The 13,660-nt window shown below is 40.2% G+C and overlaps 1 protein-coding gene across 1 annotated transcript in view; it reads left to right on the top strand.

Annotated features, from left to right (window-relative positions):
• The window catches only part of dhx36 (DEAH (Asp-Glu-Ala-His) box polypeptide 36), a 32,229-nt gene extending 18,999 nt beyond the window's left edge, over positions 1–13,230 (top strand). Inside the window, exons 13-26 of the mRNA XM_079245788.1 lie at positions 1,861–1,948; positions 3,804–3,859; positions 3,970–4,034; positions 4,591–4,734; positions 5,114–5,231; positions 6,217–6,315; positions 7,996–8,169; positions 8,310–8,396; positions 8,493–8,576; positions 8,706–8,805; positions 8,907–8,997; positions 10,672–10,792; positions 12,425–12,577; positions 12,656–13,230. Of these exons, the coding sequence (XP_079101914.1) occupies positions 1,861–1,948; positions 3,804–3,859; positions 3,970–4,034; positions 4,591–4,734; positions 5,114–5,231; positions 6,217–6,315; positions 7,996–8,169; positions 8,310–8,396; positions 8,493–8,576; positions 8,706–8,805; positions 8,907–8,997; positions 10,672–10,792; positions 12,425–12,577; positions 12,656–12,889 (1,614 nt within the window). The 3' untranslated portion in view covers positions 12,890–13,230. The remainder of the gene's footprint in view (positions 1–1,860; positions 1,949–3,803; positions 3,860–3,969; positions 4,035–4,590; positions 4,735–5,113; positions 5,232–6,216; positions 6,316–7,995; positions 8,170–8,309; positions 8,397–8,492; positions 8,577–8,705; positions 8,806–8,906; positions 8,998–10,671; positions 10,793–12,424; positions 12,578–12,655) is intronic.
• The last annotated feature ends 430 nt before the right edge of the window (positions 13,231–13,660 follow it).

Here is a 13,660-nt window from a genome sequence, read left to right as displayed (position 1 = left end):
GAGAAATAGTAATCTAATTATTATAATTATCATCTGAAGAATCCAAGAGATTGCATTGAATCTTGTCTTTGTTTCAATCCCCCACCTAAGCATGTACGGAGTGGCAGGTGATGGTAAAAAGAAAAGAAAAAAAACCCTCCCATTTAGCAGGAAGGAAAAATGTATTGCAGAACAGGATTCAGGGAGGGCAGCCTTCTGCTTCAACTTCTGGCTGGAGGTGGAGAGGATCAGAAAGAGGGGATTGATGAGGACCATTACTTCTAGCCAGGGAGGCCTGCTGAGAGAGAAGAAGTAAAATACAAGTTTATTACACAAATATTATCCCAAGTTTGAAAGATCAACCTTTAGAATTGACAGATCAGGACTTTGTCACAAGAAGGAGCTGGAATCAATCTGTCAGGCTGATCTTGATGATGTTTATTGCCATGTAACTGTAAACAAATAATCTGTGCACAAATGAAATGTATATGAAATACTGTTTTATTTAATAAGTTAATTTTTTTCCTTTATTTTCTACTTCATGGATCAATACTAAAAGGATATAAGCTATAAGAGCTCTTGACTTTCTGCCAACCAGCCTACTGACGTTTTCCTCATGAATCCTTTTCCAGCAGTTTATGTTACAGTGTGATGTTCTGCTGGGAAAACTGGTGTCCTTTCATCCACAATGAAGTTACTTTGAATATAGCTTCTGCTTTTCCAGTTCACAAAAAACCCACCCTGCATAACCACAGTCAGCAAGGAATCTATTCGGAAGCCTGACCTCCCGTTGCAGCATTTTAAAACTTCCAAAATATGGGAAAAAAACCCCCATTGTTTTGTGGATACTTAATTTGTACTACATAACCCCATGTGGGGATCATTTAGCCATTTTCTGAAAAGCTGCATGAGAAGGCAAGGAGAGAGGAACTTCTCTCAGCAATGTGACTCCCTTTAAGAAGCAAATCTCTCCACTTCTTCAGCAGCAAGAATCCTTTTCAGAGTGTTTTTTTCCCCCCAGTTTGTCAGTGTAAACACGATTATGTGAAATGTACAGTACACAGACAGGTGTCTTTGCATCCATTTGTAGCACAGAAGTGCATAAATGTATTCTATCCCTTTCTAAAGGGAGTGTGAATAGCTTAAAAATCCCTAAAAAATGAACTCTTAAATGATGGAAAACTACATGTCTGTCTATGTTGAAACAGTGGATGATTCATTGTTCTGGGGAAGCTGCATCGCGTCTCGCTCATGTCCACAGTTATCCTGCAAAGTTCACTGTTATTCAACAGGTTTTTAGAGGAAGAATTGCACTTATGCAAAAGTTAAGTTGAGATCTTCCACATAATGGTTTCAGCCTGTGCCTTTTAGTTGCCAATAGAAGCACTTTTACGGTTCTGTGTTGTAATCGCCCTGCGGTCGGTAATTGCAGCTGTTTAGCTTTGCCTGGTCTGGTATTTTCCATTTGCATATATTTTTGTACATATTTACACCTGAATACAAGGGAAAAAGAGCTCTGGTTAAAAAAAATCTTTTAAAGGCCTCCTTGCCTTTCTTTCCCATTACAGTATTACTGTCTGGGATGTTGCTTTGCTGGTAGACAAGCTGAGGTGTTAGCCTTCAATAGAGGCTGCCCTGCAGATGAAAGGTGTTGCTGTCACAGTGTTCTTGGCAAGAACTTCCAGAACGTATTGTGCAGCTGAATGAGGAGATTGGAGATGAGGGCATGTCATCTCTTTGACTCGGCTCAGCTTCTCCAGCGGGCACCGTGCTCATTTAGTGCCATAATGGCGGCTTTGGTTCTATCAGCAGCTTCTTGTGGATGTATTGTTTTATTCTCTGTCTGCTGTGTTTACTGTGCTTGTTGAATTTCTTTGACAGGAAGGAGCAATCTTAGTCTTCCTGCCTGGTTGGGACAACATAAGCGGACTCAATGACCTCCTCATGGCTCAGCAGATGTTCCGATCAGGTGTGTACACACTAACACCCACTATTAGGATATTTAACATGGAATGACGTTTGACTTGCAGACTAATATAATGCAAAATGAAGGAGGTGAAAGCATAGATTTTTATACTTTTGTTTCTGACCTACCTTTAAAAAATGTGTTTAGCTTATTTTATCCTTCCATAAATACTTTCTTTATTGTGTTGGAGTAGGGATTGATGGAAGCAGACTGAAGAAAAACAAGTGGAAAATGAGTGGAAAAGATGGAAACATTTAGTTTGAAAGTGAATACTAAAGCAACTATTTCTGTTTAAACCTAAATTCACCTGTGCGTTTCACTGGGCTCTAGAGTGCAACCCGATATTTGTTGAGGGAGTCTTAACATTTTTTGTCATGGTTGCACCTGTGCACCAAACATTTGGCAGGTCTAGGTGTTGGATTTCTGTGTTCATTCCAGCATTACCCAAGCTCAGGGAGAAATGACACCATCATAAAAGCCCATTAAAGCCAAGGAAGTGGCAAGCTTTCACCTCTGATTGACTCTGATCTGCAGTTGCTCACCTTTTTGAGTTGTGTGCTTTGGCAAACCACTGACATTGATTAGGCATTCAGGAAGATGAAGAGCAGCATGCCTTTGCCAAATGAAGAAGAAAAGCTAGATGAGAGTTGAATGCATTTTGACAACCGTTGCATCCCTGTCTGCGATGTCACTTAAACTGATATGGGCTCCAATCTTTGCGGAAGTTCAGCAGTGGGTAAGAGACTGATAGAAACACCAAAATCGTCCAAAACATTCTGTAATTAAATGTTATTCAGGTCTGGAAAAAAAAAAGAAACAACTGAAAATGTTGCATCTGGTTCTGCTGAAGTTAGGCTGAGAATATATTGGCTGACAAACAAGAAGGAGCATTTTCAAAACCCAGTTGTTTGAGCTGCACCTTGAGGCTGTCGTGCAGAAGATCTGGAGGATCTGTGGAACAAACAAAACAACAAAAAATAATCAGTTTAAGATGTTTAAGACTGATTGAGTGGCTGTAAAGGTGGGACATAATATAAACCTAAGATATATGTCCAGCCTTTACTGGAGGAAGAGGATTTTCTACAAGCAGTACTTCTTCATTTGCCATTTAAAAGTTAAAACATTACCTTTTTCTTTAAGTTTACTTTTTTAAAAATCAACTGATCATTCATGTTTTAAAATAACCATTTCCTATACCTAATTCTTCACATTAATTTACATAACCATCAATGTTTATAGCTATTGATCTAAATATAATCCATTAAATGTATTGATATGTAGTGCTGAAAGTGACACTGGAAAATTAGGTTTAAAATTAAAGTACTTTTGTTGTCCTTAACTTGGACATTAAGATGAAATCCCTTTTATTTTTTGGCACTTTTTGAAAAGCTGGGAGGATGTTGGGTAAAGTCCTCCAGTGTAGATTTCTGTCCTCCATTTATTTCCTGACTGCGTAGTCTGATTAAGGGTCGCAGGGAAGCTGGAACCTATCCCAGCAATCACTGGGGGAAAGGCACGGTGTACATTTCTGCTTTTAAGTATTCTGCTTTTTTCTATTTTAATATTTTAAACATAGCTCAGTGTTTTTAAAGATCTTGAGGGGACTTTTAGACTTTCGTTTAAATAAACCTTTTTAGCTGTGATTTTGCATTTTGATTATTCTTTTAAGCATATATCAAAGTGAAATACTTTTTCTGCTTTGCATTTGCTTCTTCCGTCTTTTCTTTCTGTGTCGGGATGTTCCTGGTTATATAAGGGATATTTGTAAAGCCAGAAGAACAACTAGGTCATAGCTGTCTTTTTTTTTTTTTAATAATCAGTTCTTTGAGTTTTTCTCCTGTGTCCTGTTGTGTTTCAGATCAGTTTGTTATCATCCCTTTGCACTCCCTCATGCCCACTGTAAATCAGACGCAGGTCAGCATTCTTCTGTATTTCTCTTTCTGTGTCCACAGATGATCTTTCTTTTATTCCTTTTTTCAATATCAGAGATGTCCAGTTTCATGTTTCTCTCCATCTCCTCACAGGTGTTCAAAAGACCCCCACCTGGAGTCAGGAAGATTGTGATTGCTACCAATATAGCTGAAACCAGGTGTGTATGTGTATTTGTATTTCTGTTTCTAGCTTTCTGACTTGAACTTATTTTTACCATACATTTTTGACAGCTTGTTTTACTGACAAGTTGTTTACTTAAAAAAAAAAGAGGAAAGTGAAATATTTTGCACACACACATGCATGTATTTGCTGAGCTACTGTATTGCCCCAGTTTCCAGGTGTTGCAAGGGGGTAAAAGAAGATTTGAAGCTAATTGGGGCGTATGTCTTGGATTGATTACAAATGCTGTCACATTGGCTTGGGTGGGAAACTCTGACAGGCAATTTGTTAATGCATCCACGAAACCCCCCACTCATACAAATTGAGCAAACTAAGCTGCTTTCCTTCATATCACTGTTCTAAATATAGACTCTAAACTAACCGAAGGGCTTTGATTTATTTTTACTTTGGAATGAGTGTGTGTGTGTGTGTGTGTAAGATGTTTAACTAAATATTTCTGACAGATTGATTTGAAGTGTTTTTTTTCTTTTTAAGTATTTCTAATTTGATCTGAACTGCGTTTCCTTTTTCTTTCTCTCTTCCTCCTTCCTCAGCATCACCATTGATGACGTTGTTTACGTGATAGATGGTGGGAAGATTAAAGAAACCAACTTCGACACCAACAACAACATCGGTACCATGACAGCCGAGTGGGTTAGCTTGGCCAACGCCAAACAAAGAAAAGGACGTGCCGGCAGGTGTCTACAAACACTATTTCATATGTTCGTGATAGGGGGAGTTCTGGGCGTGTGAACCAATCTTTAGAATTATTTTCTTATATTTTATCATCATATCTCTCAGTCAGTTTTCTCCACTAGATCGCTCCTTTCTGCTTCCTTGTAAACATAGAGAGGCAATGTGTAGTCACTCCCAGGTTGTTTCCAGTCTGCAAGTCGTGATGTCTGGTCTGACATCAAAGTACAGAAAGGCCCAATTAGCAGGAGCTGCTTAGTGTGTGCTGTTTCATCCCACTGATTTTTCAAATTAAGCTCTTGTCAGAGGACTGGTATAACATGTAACCTTTTCTTTTTTCTTTTTTTCTTTTTTTTGTCCCTATTCTTCTCTCAATACATTCAGAGTATGTCCAGGAAAGTGCTATCATCTGTACAACGGCCTCAGGGCCAGCCTGATGGATGCCTATCAATTACCTGAAATCATGAGGACTCCACTGGAGGAGCTCTGCTTGCAGATAAAGGTTGTGTATGTGGGGACAACAAAGGAGGGGTTCTGGCTTAAGAGATGAGGATGAAACTGCTCAGAGTGAGTTTGTGAGTGGATGGAGGAGTGAGGGGCAAGGACAGGGTTGGTGATTTTAGTCGTGTGCCGACTTAAACTAGCCTCTCGTTCCTAATGAGAACTGCGACTCGTGTCCCCGTCTGACTTGTTTTTCAACTCTCTCTTTTCTCTCACGACAACATAACCACTTCTCTTGGCCTCGTCCTCATACATGAACAGTCGTTTTCTTCTATAGTTGCTTGCTATTTTCTCCACCTCCTCTTTTTTTTTTTTTTTTTTGCTGCTTTTCAGTGAATCCTCATGCTCAACTCAGAAATATTTCAGCTGCTGCTAATGGAACATGAAGCCAGAGTTCATTCAGTTCTAGTGTTTGCAGTGATTGTTCTCACCAGTGGCTTTATTGGATGTGTGCTTCAGTGTGCATCTTCCACCAGATTAGTTGAATGTATTCAAGTGTGTGTGTAATGTGGCTTTTGTTTTTTTCAAGCTTGCAGGTGAGAGGCAGACTAATGCATCGTACTAGCCTCAAAGGGAGAGGAACACTGACAGCATACTTACCCTGAGCTGACTCTCTAATGCACAGGCACTCCAAAATCACCCTGTTAGTCAGACATACAGATGAGATCTGGTTGTTGCTTTTCTCTTTGGTTTGATGCGCTGGAAATAAATGCACTGAGACTGAAACTGAATAGTCTCACTGATGTTGAGCCTTGCATTTAGAGAAGTATGGTAGGATGGTTACCTTTCTGCAGACAGTAGTGTGAGCCACATGAACTAAAATTGCATGAGGAAAATGCACGTAAACCTAATTTAGTCGATCTCACAACAGCTTTAATGTTTCTAAATATGCCTTTATAATCTAGGCACAGTGATGGTAGGTTAGTGGAGATGTGATGTAATTATGCTTTGACTAATCAAAGTGAAATTTGATATCCAACATCCAGATACTGAAGCTTGGGTCCATAAGTCGATTCCTGGCAAAAGCCCTGGACCCTCCCACTGAGAAGGCTGTCAACCTTGCCATCAAGAACCTCACAGACCTGGTAGGAAAAAGTGAAGACGCTTCGATGTGAATAAAAACAACTCTGATTTTTTTTTTTTTTTTTTGCATGATTATTTAGTGTTACCTGTAAAGCTGTGACTAATCATGAAACAATCGAACAGTCACTTATTCATTCAGTTTGAATGAAATATCAGAAATTTGTGCAAATTTTAAAAACTTAAGTTATAGCTGTGCAGTCATCTGTTTCATTCAGTCAAATGATCAAACAGCTATTAATAAAAGCATGAAAAATGACAAGCCTGCAGCTCGCAAAAGTGAGTATTACACATATGTAATACTTGTATAAATAATTATAAATTCACATTCTCCTGGTGACCCAGTAAATCACATTACAAAAATCCTTTTAAAAAGTAACACCCATTAACATCAGGGATTTTAGTGTGTCGGATAACTCTGCAGAAACCCACGTTTGCCGTATGCCAAGCTTCACATGGAAGGCCTGAAACTGAAACAACCTAAAGAGAAAAGAGAGATTTTTCCTTTACCAGACGGCTGGAAGCAAAGTCTCAGTCCTGCTGTCTGGGACTGATGTTTGTGAGCCATTCAGACACAATAAGCAATCCTGATCATGTCAAAAAGTCATCCTTAGCTGAAACTAATGTGCAGCATGATTTGTGAAATACATTGCAAAGCCATCTCCACATGTAATTAATTAAATTGAAGCTGCAAGTAAATCTGAAAACTAAAAGCTGCTTCTGAAAGGATTAAGAGAATGAAATTAGTACGGCTGTTCACATAAAAACCAAACAGAAGAAAGGCAGAAAATTGCCACAGACGACTCACTATTCCTCCATTTGTTAAAGGGGTGCTATTATGGTATTTCAAGTTTTCTGAGCTTTCTACAGTGTTACAGTGTTGAATCCTCATCAGAAATGTGAACGACACTGTTTTTTATCACCTAAATGCATGTTTGAGTTCGAGTTCCAGCACTCTCTCCCTTCGATTTCCATGGCGACGAAAAACACGTCGTTTTAGAGAGTTTTTTCTACTTGGAAATCCTTGTGACGTCCCGGGGGATAAGGTTCGGTGATTGGTTACCTTCTACTGGTTAACAAGGGCATGTACAAATACATCAGGCAGGTGGAAAACGTCGGATAAAGTTATTTCCAACGATGACTGGTGAGTTTACCAAAGAGAGACATCCTGCTGCATTCGTTGCTGTGGGTTGCTGTTTTCCACTTCGTTTTCAGGGTCTGATTCAGGTTCCAACATGTAGGGCTGTATGCTATGTGTTGACATTGTATTTTGTTTTTTTATTGAGCTCATATGAGCCTAATCCTTCTGTTTATGAGATGTTAAAATGACGGCAAAAGCAGGTGCGGTGCGCGCTCCTGATGTAGTGCAGTGGCGGGAGGCGGGGCTTAATGCGGAAGAGTCTCAATCCACTCGTTTTGCCCACAGGCTGATCTGACAGCCTACGGAGAGGGTTGGTCTGAAGTAAAAAAGCGATTTGTGACAATAACTCAATCAATCCCAGCCCTTCTGGGCTCAGAAATAAAAATAAATTAGCCTGAAATGCACAGAATAGTTCCACTTTAAAGAAATCCTCTAATAATGAAGACTTTTACATTTGAAGAAGCCATTGCTTTCTTAAATTATGGATTTTTTTTTTGTTATGGTTATTAAACTTTTCCTCTGGATATTGTGACTATGTTGTTAGAATGCCCTGGACCACTCAGAGAATCTGACAGCACTGGGTTTCCACCTGGCCCGCCTACCTGTGGAGCCTCACATTGGCAAACTCATCCTGTTTGGAGCGTTGTTGGGATGCCTTGATCCCATACTCATCATCGCTGCTTCCCTCAGCTTCAAAGACCCATTCTTCATACCTCTGGTAGAGCACTGAGTTCACAGATATGACATCGTCGCTGACTCACATACATTTCAGCACATCATTGATCTCCACCTTCTGACTTTTTTCTTCCTGTTTTGCACATGAAAAGAGGTTTTATTATCTGCATCTGTTGCTTTAAGGGTAAAGAGAAGATGGCAGACATGAGAAGAAGAACCTTGTCCAGGAACTCAAAGAGTGACCACCTCACTATAGTTAATGCCTTTCAGGTAAAGCAGCCCCTAACCATGACTCTGGCTTTTAGTTCATCTCTGTTTGTAGCATGAATTGATCCTACTTTACTTTATCACGCCTCCACTGGCCAGGGCTGGGAAGAAGCCAAACGGCGTGGTGCTAGGTATGAGAGAGAGTACTGCTGGGACAACTTCCTGTCTGCCAACACCCTCCAAGTGAGTCAGGCTGATTGCAAATGTTTTGCTTTGAGAGGTTTAGAAAAAGCCATGATTGCATCTTGACTTAGACTTTCATCTGTCAAGTTAGGGGCATGGTTGAAGTTATTTTTCCTTTTTATTATTCAGATGCTGCACAACATGAAGGGCCAGTTTGCAGAACACCTCATGCATGCAGGTTTTGTCAGCAGTAAGGACCCCAAAGACCCCAAATCCAATATCAATTCAGGTAAATAATAAGACTTTCTTCCAATATTTTGGGGAATTTGACAACTACTTGATGGAACAGTCATCTCTCAACCTTTGTCTAACTGTCCCATCTATCCTTAGACAATGAGAAGTTAATCAAGGCGGTGATTGTGGCAGGTCTGTACCCTAAGGTGGCCATGATCAGACCATCTCACAGCAAAAAAAGGCCTGGGTGAGTCTGCTTGTCAAAGGAGGGACAGGCTAGAATATGACAAGAGAAGTGCATAATCATTCTCATTGCTAGAGAAGAAATGGCCCTCACACTGCAAATCGTTCATAAGACCTCTCAAGTAAGAGTTCAGTGATGATCTTGCAACACTTATCGGCGGCTGTGCAGAAACCATGAGAGGGAAACCGTCAAAAATAGAGACTTTTTTGCAGCTCTAGATCAATGCAGTCATCGTGAAATTGCCCTAAGGCAGCTGTCACAGGCAGCAGCTGTGACCTGTGTGCAAAAGATAGATGCACACTACAGGAGCACAGACTTTCACAGTAGGGCTGCTTCTTTTGTCTGTCTGTGTTGGTGACAGCTTCGGCTCAGGTGCATATTGAAATGTTCAGGGTCATTTCCTCTGCATGTGACATCTTCAACAGTAGTAACAGTGAGCCAGTCGGAAGGGTTCTCATCTACACTGAATCTTATCAAACTGAAATGAATTTGCTGCTCAAGTATGTATTTTAATTTATTTTTTTGCTAAATTAGACCACTTACTGGTACATTACATACAGAACAGCTGGTTCTGTCTGGCTGGACTGGTTTTAGAACATGATACTACTTCTATGTTGGAGAGGATTTGCAGACTGAATTGCAGTTTCACTCAACTTCCCTTTGTGGCAGGATAACAGGAAGCAGTCAGAGGGAATTATATCAGCATGCTAAAAGCATTTAATGGGGTTTTTCTTTAACTATTTAGAGTCAAATGTAATAAAATCAATTTTCTTTTTCCATCAATTTCTATAATTGGGCACACACTCTCTTTAGAGGCTCATGTAGATTTAAAGTGTGCAGCTTTAAACTAAACAGTTTATCTGGCTTGTTGACCAAATGGAGTTATTTCCGAACCACACTGAGTGTACTAAATACAACACCACCTGATGGTTTGAGGAACCAGACATGATATGCAATAGATGCATGGAAACAAAAGCTTAATGTGCACATCTGCTCAACAATGTATATTTGTGCTGTAAAGGTGTGCATGTTTAGTACCCAGCTTCAAGTAGCCACTTTAAGGGATGCATTTTTGGCTTTTGGTCTTGGCCTGTTTTTCCCTGAGTTTTCTGCTTTTTGTGCTCTTCAAGAAGCTGTGACAAAAAATGACAAACACTGCAAACATGTACCTTTGAAGCAGTTTGATAAACATTGTTGCAAGCTACTGAGCTGGCATGGAGAACTGGTGGTGCTGTGAAGATGTCTTAGCTTATTTCAGGGATGCAAACCAAAGAATTCATCTGGGTTTTCAAAGCCCCTCGATTGAGATATGACCAAAAAAACACCAATAGAAAAGCAGAGCTTCTTTCAAAAAGTTCCTAAAATTTCACAGATCTGGATGCATTTTACTGGAGAAATGACAGAATTTCTGTGGAATAAAACCATCATTCATTCATTCATTTTCTAAACCGTTTAGTCCAGTTAGGGTTGCAGAGAGCTGGAGCCTATCCCAGCAGCGTACACCCTGGACAGATCGCCAGTTCATCACCAGGCTGACAAGAAAATGCTTTTATTTTTCTATCATCTGATATCACTGTTTCCCTCGTACCTTTGTTAGTTATCGATAAAAGTGGTAGGAAGAAGACATATCATCATGATCATGTCGTATTTCTAACACATAGACTGTAATATTCTCAGAGTGAAGGTGTACACCCAGGCGGACGGAAAGGTGAACATCCACCCGAAATCTGTCAATGCGGAAGAGAAGGAATTCAACTACACGTGGCTCATTTACCACCTGAAGATGAGAACGAGTAGCGTGAGTAAACTAAGCGACTTGGGTGAATGTTCCGCAGCTTGAATGGTTTTGCTTTCTGCGCCTGTATAGATGCCTGTGTGTGTGTGTGTGTGTTATTTTGCTCTTGCCCCTCTGATGACTTAGTGGATAGAAGCACCAGTGGCTAAAGGTTGGCAGCGGTGCCACACCAGCTTTGCACTTAATGAATATTTGATTAAAACACAGCCTTTCAACTCCCTCTCAAAGGCTCTCGTGCTTCAAAGCTTCCAGACACAATGTAAGAGGTGGTGGAGAGTGGAAGCGGTCAATGCTGCTTCCTGACTGCTGCGCTCCTCCTTTTTTTAATTTTTATTTTTTTCACCCCTCTACGGACTCTTATTCCCCTCCCCTTTCCCTCCCTGCAATGTTTCTTTGTTCTTTCTGTATTTTCTCCTTACGTAAGAGATTCCACCCAGCAGAAAAACACCTTTCATGTCCTCTCAGTCTGCCGTGGTCTCTCACTTTGCTGCCTTTGTCTTGATGAAGAGCTGTTTGGCCGTAATTCTCTGCCACTTCTAGCTGTTGTCGTTTTTCTTGCTCACAGCACCGAGCATCAGTGGCCATGAAAGTAGACTCCGTTATGGTGTGTGAGATAGTCAGGGATATTTTTTCACAGCGAGAGACGCAAGGAGAAGACTAGAGCTTTAGATAATAAAAAAATAATAATAACAAAATGAAAGTCAAGGATGACGTTAAACTTTATCTTCTCTGACGCACTTGCCCCTGGTGGTCCACTATATTATACATTCACGGTGTAAATAAGGCTGTCTCTGCTCTCTCCTTGCTTTTTTTTTTTTTTTTTTTCTTTCTGTATTGATTTTTCAGAAACACATTACTCACAAATTTTCAAAAAACTCCTATCTGCTGCCTTGAAAGCAGAAATAGGTTTGTCTTTTACCTGACTGTCACCATGGGGTGGTTTGGTGTCTCTGCAAGTCAAGTGCTCTGAGATGAGTTGTATTGTGTTATGTTTTCAATGCACTGACTTATCTTTAAAAAGAAAAAAAAAAGGTTTATGGAACCATTAGACTTGCTGACTTAAGGCTCTCTTTCCTTCTTCCTGACTTGTGCTCATGTGACTTGCAGAGTTTAGGCTGTTAAGCAACGCTGTAAGGAAGGCGAGTGTGCTGGGTTTATATCACAACACAAATAGAAAGGCCCCATTTTAAAAGAAGAAACAGGATAATTATTGTTTTTATTTCAATCATCTTCCTTTTTGTAATTGTTTGAGTTCAGGATCGGAAGGGTAAGTGAAACTTGATGAGTAGCACGGCCTAATCAAATGTCACATGTAGTTTTTTTTGGGAGTCTGATTAGGCACGCTGCTCTGCATGAGCAGCTGTCATTTAAGCACTGCAAATGGGTGGAAAAGAGTGTAACACATCAGTGCGATTCACAGACGTGGCAAGATGACATTTCTGCTAACACCAGAGGCACTGAAACACATTTCAAACTGGCACAGCCTCTCTTCACTAATGGGACACTTTCAGCCCACACCGCAGAATGGCTGTTGGACACAACGTGTCATAATGATGCTGCTTCATGTCACTGGATGTGTTAATCTGTTGTAATACTCCTGTTATTGTGTGCTAGTGACATCTGTCTGTACCTTAGATCTTCCTGTACGACTGCACTGAGGTGTCCCCGTTCTCTCTGCTGTTCTTCGGAGGAGACATCAGCATCCAGAAAGACGAGGGCCAGGAAACCATCGCGGTGGACCAGTGGATTGTATTCAGATCACCAGCCCGCATTGCTCACCTCGTAAAGGTACGTAATCACACAGTCACGATTTATTTATCTTAATTGGTCTTTTACAAACATCCTACTTGTATGTGTTCTCCACAGAGTTTAAAGAAAGAGCTGGATTCCCTTTTAGAAGAGAAAATCAGCAATCCGGCTCCTGTGGATTGGGAAAACCGTCAGTCTAAAGACTGCGCTGTCATCACAGCCATCATAGACCTCATCACTACACAGGAAAAGCCTGCAGGCGGCTCAAGGGACTGTGGCAGGATGTGGGCGTCCACCCCGAGAGGACAGCACGTGTACTTCAACGATGATGACGACGATGAGGATGATTAGAAGTGGCCAGGCGTTTGGCTGGCAATAAAAAGAAGAGCCTTTGCTCTGACTGGCTCCTTCTACACGGGGGGAGGGGGATTAGCTGGAATATTTCTGACAACCAGCTGGCCACCTTGATAGTTCTGCTTGGTTTAAATTTTAGTGCTCTCTGGGTGTTGCTGAAGGCCAAACATGCAAGGCCAGTGTACTGAAAAAAAAGAAAATGTTCTGCTCTTGAAAAAGAAAAACAAAACATTGTTTATCAAGGACCAACCCAAACTTCAAATACCGGTTCACACTTTAGCTGCTTTGTTTGGTTATATATATTTAAGCTTTAGACGTCTGACTTTTATCGTGTATTTTTTTTTTCACCAAGTGATGCCACCTTGTAGCTTGTGCAATAAAGAAACAAGAAGAATTTCTTCTCTCCACCACTGACTTTTAGCAATTAAAATCTTTAGCGATAACTTTAGTCTGCAATTTCTATGCAGGGGGGGAAACTGCTCTGTAACTGAAGAGCTAAATTATGTTCCGATATTAGAGAAGTCTACTGTTGAATGCAGCTGATGGTTCTTATTAATCTGCACCTAAATGGTCAATTTATCATCTCATGTTACAGTTGAAATAAAAATAGAAGCCTTATATACATATATATATATATATATATATATATATATATATATATATATATATATATATAATATAATATAATAATAATCTGCAGGAAATGATCATTTGGAATACATGGCAGACTCCAAAAATTAGGCTTTTATTAAAGGCTGATTAAAATAT

Source organism: Telmatherina bonti, assembly GCF_933228915.1.
Source record: "Telmatherina bonti genome assembly, chromosome: 9".
In the NCBI taxonomy this organism is placed as follows: domain Eukaryota; kingdom Metazoa; phylum Chordata; class Actinopteri; order Atheriniformes; family Telmatherinidae; genus Telmatherina; species Telmatherina bonti.
Note: the sequence above shows the minus strand (reverse complement) of the source record. Positions and strands in the feature narration are given on the sequence as shown.